The sequence below is a fragment of the Cricetulus griseus genome, chromosome 3 (assembly GCF_003668045.3).
Source record: "Cricetulus griseus strain 17A/GY chromosome 3, alternate assembly CriGri-PICRH-1.0, whole genome shotgun sequence".
In the NCBI taxonomy this organism is placed as follows: domain Eukaryota; kingdom Metazoa; phylum Chordata; class Mammalia; order Rodentia; family Cricetidae; genus Cricetulus; species Cricetulus griseus.
Genome location: NC_048596.1, coordinates 48818780 through 48836194, shown reverse-complemented (window position 1 = coordinate 48836194; position 17415 = coordinate 48818780). Strand labels below are relative to the sequence as shown.

The window sequence follows — 17415 nt, the reverse complement described above, 5'->3', positions numbered from 1 at the left end:
GGTAGACATAAGCAAGTACCCGAAGCCCATCAGTCTAACCAAAACAACAGGATCCAGTTCCAGTTAGAGACCCCGTCTCAAAGATTAAGATAGAGCGGACACACTCTTGGAAATACCTGGATGTTGGTCTCTGGCCTCTATGTGTGTACACATGGACAGACACACACACACACACACACACACACACACACACACACACACCACCATAATACACAAAAATAAAATAATAGCCTAAGAATGCTGTGTGAGAAGAAATCTGGATAGAGAAGCAAAAGGCTCTGAGCCACCATTCTGTACATGCTTGTAATAAGGACACTGACTGACCTGTGCAAGCATCCAACCAACTACAAACACCAGTTTCTTCCTTAGTAAAATGAGGAGCCTGATCTAGCCTTAGTTTAAAAAAATGTTAAAGAACTGTCATTCTAGTAGGCATGGTGGTACTGGAATATACTCCCAGTACATAGGAGGGTTCACGGAATCCAGAATTTGAGCCAGACTGGGATCTATGCAGAGAAAGAAAAGAAAGAGAACCTTTTAAGATATGTACGTTGGTTGTTTATAATAAGATACCTACACAACCTGGAATAAAACAAATAGGTAAATCACATACACACACACACACACAGAGGACGAATTCAAATGCAACTGTCACATCAGACCACAAACTCATGCACATGCTCAGGTGAGTTATATAACTCATAGAGCTCAAGAATGCTCTTGGTTTGGGTGTGTGGCTACAAAAACACATTGGTGCCCTCTAATGGCCACAAGTGGTAAACCCTAAACTTTGGAGGAACAGACAGTTACATATACTTTTGAAATGCTGCCAGAAAGACAGAAAGGAAGATGTTTTCCCCAAGTAAGAAGTGTATACAATTGTAGTTGTATGTGCCTTTGATTAGATTGCGAGTGACCTACGTGAAGTACAAGAGCATGGCCAAGTACGCCACCCTCTTAAGATAGATGACCAGATAGATAGAACAGATTGTCTGCAGAATGAAAAACATGACTGCAATCTATACAAGCACGCAGTAGTTAGGAAACCCAATACATAACAAGTTTTCAAGTAACCATATTTATTTTCAATTAATACACATAAAATGGGTTTCATTACGGGGTGTTCAGACTTCAGTTTTGTTGATTCTCTCCCCTGCCTCATGCCTATCCCCCTACCCATCACCTGCTGGTAAACGTCCTTGTCCCTCATGTCCTCCTTCTGTTTTCATATCATGTGCATTCTGTTACTTCCTTTTTCCCTTCTCTTTTCCCCCTCCCCAATACTCAAGACTTGTCCCCTCATTGATCCCCTTTCTAGTTTACACACACACACACACACACACACACACACACACACACACACATTAAAATCAAGGATCTGCCTATGAGAGATTGAACAAGCAGTTTTGAATTGATAAAGTAAAATGAAAACATTGTATGACAAACAAGCTAGTACACATGCAAGCAAAACACAAATGTTGAAATCAAAAGCATGAGGGAAAGACTGATATCACTCATCAGTGAAAAAATGAGAACTAGCCTATCACCACTCTGTGCTTATAACTCATTAAACTGGGGGATACCCAGCTTTTGCTCACTGCTTTTATCCAGACAGTGTGGGGCTGATATTTTGTTGTTTGTTGTTGCTATTGTGTTTCCTTGTTACGCTCACAATTAAAAATGGCAACTGCTAGTACCTAAAGAGACTGCTCAACAGTTAAGAGCAATTGCTGATCTTTAGGAGTACCTTAGTTATGTTGTCACACCTATGGGCAGTTTACAAGCCCCTGGAATTGCAGCTCCCTCTTCTGGCCTATGTGGGCACCTGCACATACATGCAAATATCTTTAGTAAAATTGTCCCTCCTAGTTACAGAGAACGTAATTTCAAAACCTAAATGCTCGATACTGTGTAATACAATGCTGAATTAAATTTAAGGGGGAAAACTGCCCCTCAGATCAGTACCATTTTAAGTAGAGAGAATGCAGAGGAAATAGACAGGAAGAAGGGAGTCACTATTTCCTTGTTTTAGATTCTTCCCAATCAAGTAAGATTTTTGTTTGCCTGGAATGGGTAGCACCTGTTGCCGGATGAATTACATTTTTTTTTAAATGTTGGAGTCATGACTCCTCCCGGTCATTCAAAATGTGGCCTTTTGCAGAGCAGGAGTAGGGATATGACCTTTACAAAAGTAAACAAGTTAAAGTTATGTCCTTAGGGTAGCTTTGTAAAGTCCATCAACACTTTGGAAACAGATGCATTTTTTAGTAAGTTTTTTTATTTGAATTATAAATAAGATTGAATTACATGACAATCCCAGTTCCCTTCTCCCTCCCTTCCTCCTCTACCACTCTCCCCAAATAAAACCCTACCTATCACATATCCTTTCTTCTAATCTACACCTGACTCAACCTTTCTTCTCCATCATGACCTCTCCATTCTTCCTTTTCTTCCCTTCTCATTCTCATAGCTCCCTCCCCCATATTCCCATGTTCTCAATTTGCTCAGGGGATAGTTACCCTTTCCCCTTCTCCAGGGGACAAAGTTTGTCTCTTTTAGGGTCCTCCTTGTTTACTAGTTTCTCTGGCAGTGTGGATTGTATGCTGGTAATCCCTTACTCTATGTCTAAAATCCACATATGAGTGAGTACATACCATGTTTGTCTTTTTGTGATTGGGTTACCTCACTCAGAATGGTTTCTTCTAGTTCCATCCATTTTCCTGCAAATTTCAAGATTCCATTGTTTTTTTTTTCTGCTGAGTAGTACTCCATTGTGTAAATGTACCACAATTTCTCTATCCATTCTTCAGTTGAGGGCATCTAGGCTGCTTCCAGTTTCTGGCTATTACAAATAGTGCTGCTATGAACATCGTTGAACAGATGTCTTTGTTGTATGAATGTGCTTCTTTTGGGTATATGCCTAGGAGTGGAATTGCTGGATGTTGTAGTAGACTGATTCCCATTTTCTTGAGGAGTCGCCATACTGATTTCCGAAGTGGCTGTACAAGTTGGCACTCCCACCAGCCGTGGAGAAGGAAATGATGCATTTTATGGGTGTGTAGATTTGTAAGCAATTTTCCCAGTATATCTAAAAGCTTTATAGATTATATTTACTGTTTGTGAAATTAATTCTTAAGGGCAGACAGATTTAACATGACGTAAGTACAAGAGACATATCTCAATTACTAATGTCATTGTCTCCTAAAAACTTGGATACAAATACTCTTGTTCTGATTACAAAGCTCCAGCCTCATAAAAAATAATGTGCCTAACATTTCCAAAAAGATGATTATGTATTATTTCTTTTCCCTTTGTTATTAATTTATGGTATGTCCCATTCACTAAGGTTTCTGAAGTAACAGAGTGTGCTCAAATTTTCCATTGTAATGCTGAGAAAAATCCCTTGCAAAATAATTACAATGACTTTGACACAAATATTACTAAAAGACATCAGCTCATCACTAGGGCTCACAAGTTAATAAAAGCAGGGGGAAAGGCTGAAATCTCTACCTTCACTTTGTGTCTTTATTCTGGGTAAAGACCCAGAGATACGTCACTGTCTTTCACTTTCCCTCTTAGGTTCCCTTCTTTTAATTATTTTTATTGCACCGTGTGTGTGTGTGTGTGTGTGTGTGTGTGTGTGTGTGTGTGTGTGTGTGTGTGTGTGTACGTGCCTGCATCACATGCATGCCTGATTGCTCCAAGGAGGACAGAAGAGGATGTACGATCCCTTGAACTAGTGTTGTAGACTGTAATGAGCCACAATGTGGCTGCTGGGAATTGAACCCACGTCCTATAGAACAGCAGCCAGTGCTCTTACCTACTCAGCCACCCCTCCAACTCCTCTTGAACTTCTTGAAGGGAAAAACTTGAAGACAGACCGCTGCCCCTCTTCTGAGAAGACAAAGGCTGCAACTTGAAATGGAATTTATCTCCTATGGAAACAGATTGATTCTGTTAAAACTATGCCAGCTTGAGATGACTGCCGTGCCAAACCAGAACTGAGGCAATGATCAACCAGACACCTTAACCACTTAAGGCGCTTAATTATGCATACCCTTTAGCCGACTCCCTACCCTGTGCCTCAATTTGTCCTCTATTTAAATTTAAAGCTGAAGGCATCACCATGCCTTTAATCCCAACACTGGGGGGGGGGCAGTCTAGTGTACATAGTGTGAGGTCTCTCTACATGGAGAGATTCGGTCTCAAAAGAGGAGAAAAAAAAAAACATAAATAAAGCTCATGCCAGGGCCTTGAGAACGGTCTTGGATGGTCACTGGACCCCTTCATCTGTTGTTTCAAAGGAAGCCACCTTAAATGAATGCTAGGTTTTCGCCATTACTTTCTCTTTAATTGGCATATTGGGGACAGGTGATCGAACCCAGCCTGTTGGGACTGTCCAAGCCTGGGTTTTTACCTTGAAAACTCCAGCTACAGCTCTTCTCATGGATTTATCAGGACAAAACTCCGAAAGCGCCCAGTTAATAAGCCAATGACAAATAATGGCATCTTCCTAATATCCTCTAGAGAAGGGACATAAGGCAGCGAAAGTTAAGGGAACAACTTTCCTATCAAACCTCAAGGTTTCACACTTTCCCACACCAAGGGGAAAATCCTGGGCGGTCACTATGCGGGAAAAACCGGAAACCCTCACAGAAACACGGAACGCCTGGGCGTGGCTTGGCGCGCCACACCTTTAACCTGCAGACACCTGCTCCGGAACCAAGAATTGAGCTCGACTTTCCTCCGCTTCCGTAGGGACTCTCTAAGGGAATGGAGCGGCTCAACGTCACTTCCTGTCCTGGGTGACTTCCGGCCGGCTGAAATCTGGGCTTCACGAAGGGAGGAAGCCACTGTTGTCGCCGAGAGAATCCTCACCCCCGCCGCTCGCGCGTGGCCATGTGGAGGCTGCTGACGCGCACTCCCGCGCCGCTCCTGCGGGTGCACGTTTCAGGTCAGAAGAAAGACATTCCCCTGTTCGTCCTCCGCACACTCCCAAGTGGATGCTTGTTCTTAAGACCTGCGCTTTCCTGCCGCCCTGGGTCCCGGTCATGTGCGGGAGTCGGTGCTTCGAGACCCCGCCTGCTCCCTTGGGAGCCCGTTTAGTGGAACCTGCGCCCCGCACGTCTAGACACCTCTGTCAGGAATGACCCAGAGTGTGCCAACCGTGATTTGGTTTGTCTTTTTAGATTCTTGGGCAGCCCTTCCCACCAGTGCTGGTCTGAAGACCCTCCTCCCAGTGCCAAGTTTTGAAGGTGAGCGCCTGTCATCTCCACTTTTTTCTCTGATGAACCCCAGCTGATGGTAAAAAAACAAAAACAAACAAAAAAAAAACTTAGGTGCTCTTGCTGCTTCCCGTCTTCATTGAGTGATTCAACAAATACAGGTAATGAAGGCGTACTGCGCTGACAAGCAGTGTTCTAAGAACTAGAGGCCAAGAACGTAAAAATTCCTCACCTAGGCGGAGCAAATACCTATTGGGTTAGTTGCCCGGCATCCTACACTGTTTTGTGACCCCCATGATCTACTGTCAGAGCTAACTGGTCATTAACTAGACTTGATCTTCTCTCCAAACAGAATATATGTATAACACTTGGCAATAGTAACCAGGTCAGCTGCAGCCCCATAAATCTAACTTTAATATATTGAGATCTCCAAAACTGCAAACAGCCGGGGCATCTGAGGGTCTTCTCCACATAACTGTTAAAGAACTGTGAGGGCTGGAGCAATGGTACAGCAGTTAGTAGCACTTGTTGCTCTTGCAGAGGATTCGGGTTCTATTATCAGAACCCACATGATGGTTCACAACCGTCTATACTTCCGGTTCCAAGGAATCCATCAATACATGCAGGCAAAGCACCCAAAGTTTTTAAGAAACAAAGGACTATGTGCTCTTGTAAGTGCATATTAACTACCAAGTTTCTCAGTAACTGCCCATAGAAGTTAATGGTGGTTTTTATAACTTGGAATTTCAATTTTATAATTCCACTGATAATGTGATGAATCTTTGAGGTTTCTTGATTTCTTTATTTCTAGCATGGAGCCATATTTTTTTCATATTTAATTTTTTTATTAATCACAATTATTTTTCCAAGGTTTCCAAATAAATGGGGTTAAGGTGTTAAAATACTGATCAGAGAATTCTTAGGTTGTTTCTCAAGAAAAATACAGCACAGTTGAAGACCATATTTTTTGTACAATATAGTATTCTGTACCCCGTTAGCATTCAGACGGGCAGTGACTTTTTTAAAAAAGAGCCTGCTTCGATGTTTTTAATTGAATTAATTGTAAAATGTCTATGCCCTACATTCCTTTTTAAAATGGAGATTAGAACACCACTTGCCCAATTATGTTTCTTGATCTAGGTGAAAATTATGTGTTCTTATTCTCAATTTTTGTATATTTTTATTACTTTTTATTTATTTTGTATGCATGTATGTGTGTGGATGTACTCATGCCATGGTATATTTGTAGAGGTCAGAAGACAACATCTGGGAGTCAGTTCTCTCCTTTCACCATGTGGGCCCTAAAGACACAAAACTTGGGTGGGCAAGCTTGAGAGCAGGTGCGTCCTACCAGTTGAAACATCTCGTAGGCCCCTTGTTTTCTTCTAATACTTCACTTTGTAATACCCCTCTCCCTTGTCCATTTAGTGTATGTAAAATTCAAACTTTAAGAAAAAAAAAAGAAGAAGCCCTAAATAGTATACAGGTAGCCAGGTGTGGTGATAGCACACACTCAATCCAGCGATTCTTACAGGATTGAGGTTACACAGTGATCACCACCTGACAGCCCATGAAGACTGTCTCAAAATACCTAAGCTGCTTTAAAGGTGGAATGAAACAGTAATTTGGAACAGTACCCATTATAGGTGCTGAACATAGAGCAAGGAGTTAGCAAGTGAATTTTGTTTAGAAACATCTGCAGAAAGCACTGTTATAGCTGAAAGATTCCGGTGTCACTGGAAACATCCACAGGAGAATAACAACCTTTGGAATTAATATTATTCAGTGACCTAAGACTCCCACTTGATGGTGTGAATCTTCACAGGGAGAATGTAGATCATGTGTAGCTTTGCTTATTCCTGGTTGTTTTTGTCCTGCTAGATATCTCCATCCCTGAAAGGTCCAAGCTTAAGTTTGTTGAAAGGGTCCCACTTGTACCAAAAGTAAGAAGAGAACCTAAAAATTTGAAGGACATACGAGGACCTTCAACTGAAGCCACTGAATTCACAGAAGGCAATTTTGCAGTTTTGGTGAGTGATAAAAGAAATTAACAAAATTTCCTACTCTTTGAGTTGAAGTCTCTTCCTCCAGGTTTATTAGAACTGCCACACCTAGATGCTATAGTCCAGTTACTCTTAAATAGATGTAGATGGAGGCTACTGGGTAGCCAAGTAAACATGAGTTATATGCCTTTCTTCAGTGTAGGACTGAAAACAGCAGTCCTCTACTGGATGCTTGAGAGTGTGGATAGCATGGAATTCTGTATAGAAGCCCTGTGATACTGTCACAGTGGATCCGATAACCTAGTGGCTTCTAAGAACCCCACAGGCAGGTAGCCTGTACAACAATTATACACTGAACAGATAGGTGATTCATATCTGGGTGAAATTGTGTAGAACAAGATATTAGTTTTTATCTTGCTATTCCGAAAAGTGTTTAGTTTAAAATTATAAATGTTTATGCCAGGATCTCCACTTACTATTTCAGATGACTTGAAACTATAGAGGGGGTGAGGAAGGCTACTGTGAAAGCAGGGAACTTTCACAGTTCCCTGCTTTGTTTGCTGCCTTGTTTGCCCAGTTACAACGAGATCTTTTTAAACTTTTGGTAAAAGTGAAATATTCCTGGTTAAGGATTAGAACAGCTGCTTCACTACTTGCCGAGTGGTTTCTGTAAAAATTAATGTCAGTTGCCACTCAAGTGGATATGAGGCAACCAGAGTGGTAGCTGTGATGGCCTGCATGGCACTGCTGCTGATCTCTCAGAACCTTGTGTCCACTCTGCATCCCTCCTGCACCCCTGCAAACACTGGCTTCCACACAAACTCACCAAGCCCTTTGCTGTGTCAGGGCATTACATCAATGTTTCTCTGTCTGGGACTTTGCTCTTCTCTCTTGACTAGTTATTAGGATTCTATCCTCAGCTTAAGTGTCATATCTGCAAAAAGACCTCCCTCTCCCTGAGAGTGACTCTGCCCTTGCTGTCCTTTATTACTGGCCCCAAGGTGTTTCCTCCATATTACTAGTTAGAACTTAGGTTTATTTTCATGTGTATCATTAAAGCCAGTTACTGTCAAAGAGGAGGCATAATAGTCTCCATAACAGATTTCTAAATCCCCTTGTATTCTAATTTTCCTATTCATTTTTAGGCACTGGGAGGTGGTTACCTCCACTGGGGTCATTTTGAAATGATGCGCCTGACAATCAACCGCTCTATGGATCCCAAGAACATGTTTGCCAAGTGGCGAGTACCGGCCCCTTTCAAGCCCGTCACTCGAAAAGGTGTCGGGCAGCGCATGGGGGGCGGTAAAGGTGCCATTGATCACTACGTGACACCTGTGAAGACTGGCACTCTCATAGTAGAGTTAGGTGGACGCTGTGAATTTAAAGAGGTACAGGGTTTCCTGGACCTAGTTGCCCACAAACTGCCCTTTCCAGCAAAGGCTGTAAGCCGTGAGACTCTAGAAAAGATGCGCCAAAATCAAAAAGAAAGAGAAAATAACAACCAAAATCCCTGGACCTTTGAGCGCATAGCCACGGCCAACATGCTTGGCATACGGAAATTCCTGAGCCCATATGACTTGACACAGAAAGGGCAGTATTGGGGCAAATTCTTCCTGCCTAAGCGTGTGTAGTCAAAGCACAGGAACCCACGTGCACACAGACCCTTGAGACTGAGTCTGCATCTTCACTGTCTTTAGGATCTTTGGTGGTTCTTGGACCATAGCTAAGCACATGAGTAAATGACTTCTGAAAAGTTATGTCATCTGATTGTTCCTAATTAAACTCTGAGTGTAACCTCAAGGTACAACTTCTCATTGGTCAGTTTCAGTTGCTCAAAAGATTAAGAATGATTTGGCATAGCCAGCTGTGGTGGAGCATGTCATTAATCCCAGCACTCAGGAGTCAAAGGCAGGCAGATCTCAATTAAGTTCAAGGCCAGCCATGGCTACAAGCAAGATCGTGTCACAAAAAAAGGAGGAGGGGGGGCTGGTAGAACTCTTAGTTCCTGCCTTGTACCATACATATCTCCAGGGCTGAAACTTGTTTTTGCATCTCACAGCTGGAATCTTAAATGTGCACACTGCCTTGTTTATGACATTTTGCTGACTACAAATGCATTTTTTTCGAATAAGGATAAAAATGACAGTACCTAGATTAGTAGGTTCAACACATATTTATTAACACCCAGCTGCCCATCTTCTTGTCAGTTTCAGAAGGGGAAACATGAAATATGACAAGGAATGTACCATTTAGCAAAAGAACTGATAACAAAAGTTGAAACCTTTTGTGCTTCCTAGGTCTGAAACTATCTAAGGAAGGGCATTTTGGCTCTCTGTGTCCCTTCAGCATCTAAGGTATGTGGAGCGCACAAATTACTGCTGGATAAATGAGGGTCCCGAGTGATGCAAACTTCATGGTTCGAGCTCCATTTGTCCGTACAAGATTAGTCTTTTGCTGAGCTAGCCAGTATCCCCTATTCAAACTAAAGGAAACATGAGTTGATAGTAGTACTAAACCACTTCTTTTGAAGGTGGATAGAAAACATCGCACTGACAAAACATTGTTTTTCCATCCAGTTTCTTAAAAAGTAAGATCTCCAACAAAGAACACAAGTATTTCACTCATTTTCAAAAGGATATTTTTAGCCCCAGATTTTAAATGTATCTTAATGAGTGCCTTCAATGTAATAATCTCTAAATAAATTATTTTTTAAATGGAAACCTTGGATTGGGGATGTGCTTGAACCGGTTTCTTGTACCTGTCACTGATCAGCAGTCTCTGCTAACAGATCTGGTGTAATCTGAAGTAATAACCTGATCACATTCTTTCCCCTTACACCATCCTTGTTCCAGATGACATAGTGTGCTGGTTTGATTTGACTATTGGGAGCTGAATCATAATATAAACTTCTTCGTTTTTGTTGGAGGAATGAATTTAGTTAATGAACCTTCATCCTAAAACTGACCCCCATCTCTGCCTCACAAATGAGAGTCTATTAACAGAAATCTATACCACCAATAGAAACCCAAATTCTACTTACCAACCCCCTACAAAAAAAAAAACAAAAACTCACTTTAAAGTGTATGATATAGTAATGGGGGTTGGGGTATTTTTTCATAAGCCTCTGATAATAATTACCCATGTTTTCGATGATATCTATAAGAATTAAAAAACCCAGCATAAGGGCTCATCCATGAATGAAATCAAAGCTTGACTACAAGTAAGCAAATATGTGAAAGTGCCTAGCACTATGCTAAGCAGTAGGGACATGGTAGTGTTTAAGATAGGCATGGTGCCGACCCTTAAACAATCTATGCTTTAGAATATTCTTGGACCCTCAAGAAGGAAGCAGACATCTGTTGGTTAAGGTTGAGGCCTAGAAGCGCCTTAAGAGTAGAAGAAATTGAGTACTATGATCTAAGACACAGACTCACAGAGTTCAATTAAGACCCTGTGAGTTGGGCACTGTATAATACTCACCTCTTTACCACCATCCAGTATTCAGGCTCTCTGTGTTGTACCCTAACAGGGACCCATTATGCTTCTCTACCATGCAGGCCTGGCCTGTAAGGACCATCTAAACCAGCTACATATTGCTGTGCTTCCTGTTCCTTCATCCATACCCCCTTCACTTGTGCATTTTCATTAATTTGTTCCCCCTTTGTGTAACATTTAATAAGCAGTTGGTTGGTGCCCTGTGTTGTAAGTTTCCTAATGAAAAGAGGCATAGCTGTTGAGGACTCTGAAGGGGAGAAGTGATGGCACCAGAGAGGTGGAAGATTGGAGATGCCTGTTGAGATCCCATCTGTGAGAGCAGAAGGAAGTAACAGAAAGCGGAAAGAAAAACCATATATTACACAGCATGGTATTCATGGCCAGGATACCACCTCTCCTTTGCAAGGGTGAGAAACTATTCTCAAAACAGTACTGGCTTGTCCTAACCTTGGAATTGAGGGATTTTAGAGTAAGGTCAATGAAAAACTTAATTCTTACTCCTTTTACCATTTCCAGATACAAGGGCTCAGACTTTATAGAGGAATGAACATCCCTTGCAGTTCAGAAGCACTATACTACCAGACTCAATCATGGGACAGACTTTTACCTTGTCTCCCCATCCATCTCCCTCGCTGACTACCTACTCCCAGTTATTCTTCACCTACTTCTCTCCAGAACATCCCTTCCCTTGGTTTTCTCTAACATTCACCTAATCCTGAGCCTAACCTCCGCCCCTTCTTAGGCAATCTGGTGACATGCAATGAAAGCAAGTTGTCAAGTAAGTGACAGCAGGCCTGCCCCTCCCCAGACAGCTCACCTTTTTCAGGCAAATATGCCCCCAATGGTAGAGGCCAAGATGATGGCAAGGATAACACAGCAGATCATGAGCATGATCTTCTTCTGCTCGTTGTAAGGAGAGAGAATTACATGAGAAACGGCATCAGCGTGCAGATACACATTCTGACGAAAAGGAGACGGTACAGCTAGACATGGGAGAGGGAAGGAAGCGACAGGAAACTCCAGAAGGAAAATGGATGGATCTGGCTTGTTCACAGAAATGCTTCCAGGTTAGACTTAAAATCAGATCCACAGGGATCTGTGTATTGCCCTGTGTTCTGGATATATTCCCAACAGATCGCCTACTTCCTACTAGAGCAAGTTAAGTAACAGTTTCTTCTGGGGCACCAAAAGTCACCACATGGTGGCACCAGATCATCAAAGTGTTCTGCAGGGAGAAGGACCCAGACCTGTTTTGCAATCAATATAAACTCATTTATTTTTAAATTAGCAATAAAATAATCAAGTTTACATTTAAAAAAAATATGAACAACAATGGCCCTTCATATGTGGCACTCGTTTCGAACTTTCATCCCCTGAACTCACTGTCAGAGGAGAGAGAGGGCCTGCACTGAGGGTTGTGTCCCCTCCTAGCTGGAGCTGTGTCCTGTCAGACGTCACAGCCATAGGGAGAAGGGCATCCCTGTGGCTCTGTCTTGAGTGCTAGGTGACTGAAGAAAGAGCCTTTACAAAGGAAGCTCTTGGGTAGTACCTGGATTGGAGTGTTCACCCTGCACCATAAAACATTGAAGTTGAAGCTTAAATACCCAAAACTGGGGATACTGGCAGGGACCACCAAAGATCTAAGGCTTACTACTAGGTAGCAATCACTAAATAAAGAAATCCAGGCTGTTGCCTCCATGATAAGAATTATGGGAGACGATCCTCCCAAGTCTTTCACCAGTACAGATAACATCAGATAGCTATGGGATGTTCTCTGGACAACCCTCTTGTAGGCAGCAGATGGGAATCAATAAATATTACACTATATACCATGCAAAAAAATTCAGTGGGAATCAACTCAGCCCTTACTCCAAAGGTCTCATTTGATTCTCATCTCAGCAGCCATCCAGAAAACAAGCTTCGTGGTGGCAAGAGGAAAATCACATTTCTACAATGATTCACTTGAGGTAAACATATCCTTTACCTGATTTTAGCCAAGCTCTGTAGTTTACCTTGTCACTTTTTTTTTTTTTTTGAGCTCAAGAGTATCTTCTGTTTTTCCTACTTCCTGAGAGGCAGACAATTATGTACATATCTCTCATACAGTTATAAAAGTACACCTGGAACACACAAGTGACTGACACTTCCAGAGCCCGAGACTGTAGCACCGTGTCCCTGGCCCTGTTGTGAATCCCTGGCTCTGCTTGGCCTCAAAGTAATGGCTTCACAAAGCAGTTCTCTAACAGTGACTAGCCAGTTTCCAAGACTCAGACACGGAAGCATATTCCTTATCTTCAGTCTTTGCCAATGGTAGCTTCAGACGACTGTCACCCAGAGCCCTCTGAGTAAACAAGAGCAAATACAGAGTAAAAATCTAAGTGTCCCACAAGCTGAACTTGGAGCTTAATTAAAGGTGGATTTCAAATAAGTCAACTTGTAAGGCCAAAATGATATATGCTAATCCCTCGTGTTTTCAGGATATAGGACAACAAACTAACGACGGGCATCCTGCCAACTAGGGGCTCTGATCCAAGCCACACTACTGACAAACTCAGAAGAACCCCTCTATTTTGCTAGTTACTCCCCTACAAAGTATATTCCAGGAGAATATTCCATGAGGTAGAAATACAGTGCCTCAGGCTGGTCTCACAGGGACTTTCCAAGGCACAAGGCATAATTGACACACTAGAAGGAAGGAAAAGTTGGGTTGCTTCACACAGTCCAGGAGGGAAGGTACTTCAGCTGCTAGGATGGGAGGTGATTTTGAAGAGAACTCAGGGCTGCACCGGGTACGTTAGATTTCCTCCAGGGGTAGATTGCTGAGCCAGGTCCAAGGGTGGTTACAAGGAAATAAAGGAACAGGTGCCCCTCGTTCTCAGGAAGGCCATTAGAACTCCGTTCCCATCTGGAGACAAGAGTAGTCAGGCCAAGCTGGAGTGAAATCAGGTTCTAAGAGAGGTAGGGAGAGGGGCTGATCAGTATACAGGCCAATGCTAAAGAACGAGGAATTAGCCACAAACCCCCAATTTGGAGACCAAAGATCAGAAATGCCTACCAAAAAAAAGCATGCAGAAGTCAGCACTAAATTGAAACAGCCCAGGAACAAACCCAAGGCTGGACATGTGAAATAAAAGATATGCATTGTAAAAGAATAAAACCTCTACATCAGTGTTTCTAAACCTTCCTAGTGCTGCAACCCTTTAATACAGTTCCTCATGTTGTGATGACCCCCAACCGCAAAATTATTTTTGTTGCTACTTCATAACTGTAATTTTACTACTGTTATGAATGATATGTAAATATCTGTTTTCTGATGGTCTTTTGGGGTCACAACCTACAGGTTGAGAACTACTGCTCACGGTAAGGGGGACCATGATGGTCGTAGTGGAAGGGGGGACTGATGATGGAATAGATGTGACATTAAAGGTGAACAGAGAGTTAATGGGGTTGGGGAATCCAGCAGGAGGCAGGTAGGATAACTAAAATTAGACATAACATAATGAACCCCATTACTTTGTATATTAATAGTAGGACCAAAAAATATCTAGACCACTTACAAGCCTTCGTGCTATATAAACTATCACCTGTGGAAGGACATGGGATGTGCAAACACTAGTTGAAAACACCTGTTCCCTGCCTGACACACGGCAGCTCTCCTCTTGAATTCAAGCTTCAGAAGCATCCTATATCCAGATCCTCTCTAGGAGCCCTCCCTTCATAGGAAGCAGACAGGCACAATCAAAAGACTATGGAAAATCTCAGGTATTATACTATGGCTGTGTCATCTTACAAGTGATGTAAGAGTGGGCATGTCTCTCCAAGGGCTTTCTGTAAGTTAGGGGCACTGATGGCATCTCAGCACTGTAGCTGCAACTGCAAAATGTAAACACAGGCTGCCCTTGGTCGTGGGTTGGTATGGAAGACTGCTAAGCCTCCACCTAGGTGCCAAGCAACCTTGCCTTCAGTAGGGAATACTGACAACATGCAGTAAACCATGAAACTTCATAGCAACTCAATGCTGTGCAGTCTGGTTAGTCAACTAAAAGTAACTGTTAACCTCCTCAAAAATGAGTCTTCTACATTCTCAATTCTTGGGATTAGGAATAAGGGCTAAGAGGCATCAAGAATTTGCAAGGCATCTTTCATCTGAGGATATGGAAAGAAAGCAACTATTACATCTTTGTTTTATTTTACTATGTTCTGCACTGAGATAGTCAAGCCTGAGCACAACACTAAAACTTTATAAACAGACGTCATCAGGAACTAGAAAGATGCCAGGATAAAGAGAAGGGATCAAAAGAATCTATAAGAGCTTGATTGCCTCATCACTAATAACTCTCAATGTAAAGTTGAGCACTTAAGATTTAATAATCTGACCTGCAGGTGCCCCGGTCACATGGAAAGGGGAGAAATGCAGTGAAACACTGGGGTGGGACAAAAGTAAAATGAAGGATCAGCTTGGTGTCAACACCCAAGTCTGTACCAGCTCTCAAGGAGGTTCATGCTTGTTACCTCAGTAATCTAATTTCTGAATTTATAGTAAAGAGAAAAACATACAAAGTGCATCACATTTAATGATAGAAAATAATATAAACTCCAGTACTGAGGAAATGCTAAATGTTCTTATGTTGAGAATATATTTACAACAAGATTTTAGTGATGAAGAATGATCTTTATGATTTTCTAACTGGGTAAAAGCACTATATAATTAATACAGTATGAACTACACAAAACTGAGAGTGGGTGAGCCTGCCACATGTTTGTACAAATAATATAACTTCACTTGTCTATATCTTATAAGCGTTTAAAATGACATATATTCTGTTTTATTAGAAAAAAACGAAAGATCTTAAGTCCCAAGGTCTACTAGGTCATCTATCATGTTTGTCAATGTCAAGCCTAGTTACTGGCCAGCTATATCTTAATAAATTTCAGTTGCTAGCCTAGAGTTCTCTGGCCTTTATAGACAATGATAAACACTACCTTATTTTATAAAGAGAAACTAAGTTGTAGAAAAGCACTCTTCTAGGTCCACTGTTAGCTATGTGAGTTTGATGTTTCTCTAAGACTTAAGTGTTTCTACTTCTAAAATAATACTAGCCGCCTCATAAGAATGTTGTGAGGATTCTGTTACATGTGCAAGGTGTTTAGCAGACTCTGCCATGAGTCAACACTTAAAAATGGTACAAGTACCATTCAAGAGCCAACCATTCAGCCACAGCATAAAGCTTCAGTTATGTTGAAAACAGACAAGGAAAGCGAAGCCCAATGTCCATGAAAGCAACTAAGAATTTAGATGACAGCTCCCAGATTATACCCACCATCCATCCATGCTTCCTGGGCACAGACAGTAAAAATGAGGTGTCGAGTGTGCCAAGCAACAAGACAAAGTAGGAACAGAGTCTTCAGGCTACAAAGACATGACGGATATCCTGCAGCCAGAACCCAAGAATAGAATTTTAAGGAAATGAAAAAGAATCAAGGCTACCAAGAGTTTTAAAGCTCATTGTGACAGTTGTTAGAAAAGAGAAGAGTTCTGAAATCCCAGACTCATTTCCTCAGGGGGACCCAATCCAGAGTCCCCCAGAACCATTCATCTACTTACTTTTCAGTGCAGCAGCCCCTTAGGCCACTCTTACTTCAGCCCAACGGACAGTCCAATAATCAACGCTAAAATGCCCAGCAACACAACTACTACCACAATGATAATTATCAATTTCTGGAGAAAGGAATAAAAAACAAAAATAAAGTCATTATTAAAAAGTTAATAAAATAGCAACTCTTCAAAAATTCAGCGTTTTTCATCTCTCTAACCAAGAAAATAAAATCTTTTCAATCTCAATAAAAAATGCACACCTCTCTATAAAAATGTTCTCGTGTATACTTTACATTTCTTAAATTCCTTTTTGCCTAGCCAGCTAGTAGAAATGTGGAGTGCCTACAGCTCTCAGTTCATAGGCTTGCATATGTGCACTCATAGCAATCGGTATCAGGAGGTCTCCAAGCAGCACTTGACCAATCCATAAAACAGTTAAGTTTGCCTTTTCAACAGGGAGCATTAAGATATCTGGCATAGTCCTAATCACCAACTTGTGTCATCTGTCCTCTTAAAGTCCAGTGTATACCTCAGACCACATATACTGAATAGGTATCCAAAGTACGATTTTCCATAGATTCAGATGAAAAATAGCTTGCCTGAATAGTTGCACAAGCAATAGGAGCAGTTGGAAGAGAAAGAACTAAAGAATAAAAATACCAGCACCCAAGAGAAACAAAGAAGAGTAAAGGGCAGAAGTTGCCACAACTGGATGTCCACAGTCAATAAGAACAGAAACTTCGGAGTCTTGAGCATAGCGCCAGGAGGGCAGGCAGATAGACAGGGTGGAAAGAGATGAGTAGGTTCTGAATGCCAGGCCCCCCTCCTACACTGCTGAGTGTTCCGAAGCCAGCTGCATATCCTCTGCCCTCAAATTGCTTCATCTAGAAGTAGAGAAAGGAGGCACTTCCATGAATAACTGGTAACTTTTACATAACAATTAGCATCTGTGCCAGGTTCAAGTTATAGAAAAAGAAACAATGGAGGGCTAGGGGGAAGATGTTACCGAAGATCCAAGGAGCTGTGTATTGTGTTAAGGGGTCATAGGCTACATTCAGGAAATTAGTGGTAAGACCTCGGCCATGTCTCCAGCCTA

General features: G+C 41.9%; 2 protein-coding genes across 3 annotated transcripts in view; one reads left to right on the top strand and one right to left on the bottom strand.

Moving 5' to 3' along the window:
- The first annotated feature begins 4794 nt into the window (after positions 1-4794).
- Mrpl16 (mitochondrial ribosomal protein L16) lies at positions 4795-9032 on the top strand. The gene is made up of 4 exons (XM_027406648.2): positions 4795-4954; positions 5190-5255; positions 7107-7255; positions 8374-9032. Exons 1-4 carry the CDS (start codon positions 4900-4902, stop codon positions 8857-8859), a joined length of 756 nt encoding a protein of 251 aa, XP_027262449.1. The 5' UTR covers positions 4795-4899; the 3' UTR covers positions 8860-9032.
- Positions 9033-12725: 3693 nt separating this feature from the next.
- Positions 12726-17415, bottom strand: part of Stx3 (syntaxin 3) — a 38425-nt gene continuing 33735 nt past the window's right edge. For both annotated transcript variants that reach the window (XM_027406642.2, XM_035441972.1), the window contains 2 exons: positions 16329-16442; positions 12726-13672 (listed from right to left, as the gene is read on the bottom strand). In XM_027406642.2, the coding sequence (XP_027262443.1) occupies positions 16359-16442 (84 nt within the window). In that variant the 3' untranslated portion in view covers positions 12726-13672; positions 16329-16358. The remainder of the gene's footprint in view (positions 13673-16328; positions 16443-17415) is intronic.

What these genes read in the sequence shown, in the direction of transcription:
- Mrpl16 (XM_027406648.2), top strand. Translation starts at nt 4,900, where the DNA reads ATGTGGAGGCTGCTGACGCGCACTCCCGCGCCGCTCCTGCGGGTGCAC. An exon ending in CCCAGTGCCAAGTTTTGAAG is followed by an intron (nt 5,256 to 7,106) that starts GTGAGCGCCTGT and finishes TTGTCCTGCTAG; the next exon opens with ATATCTCCATCCCTGAAAGG. An exon ending in AAGGCAATTTTGCAGTTTTG is followed by an intron (nt 7,256 to 8,373) that starts GTGAGTGATAAA and finishes ATTCATTTTTAG; the next exon opens with GCACTGGGAGGTGGTTACCT.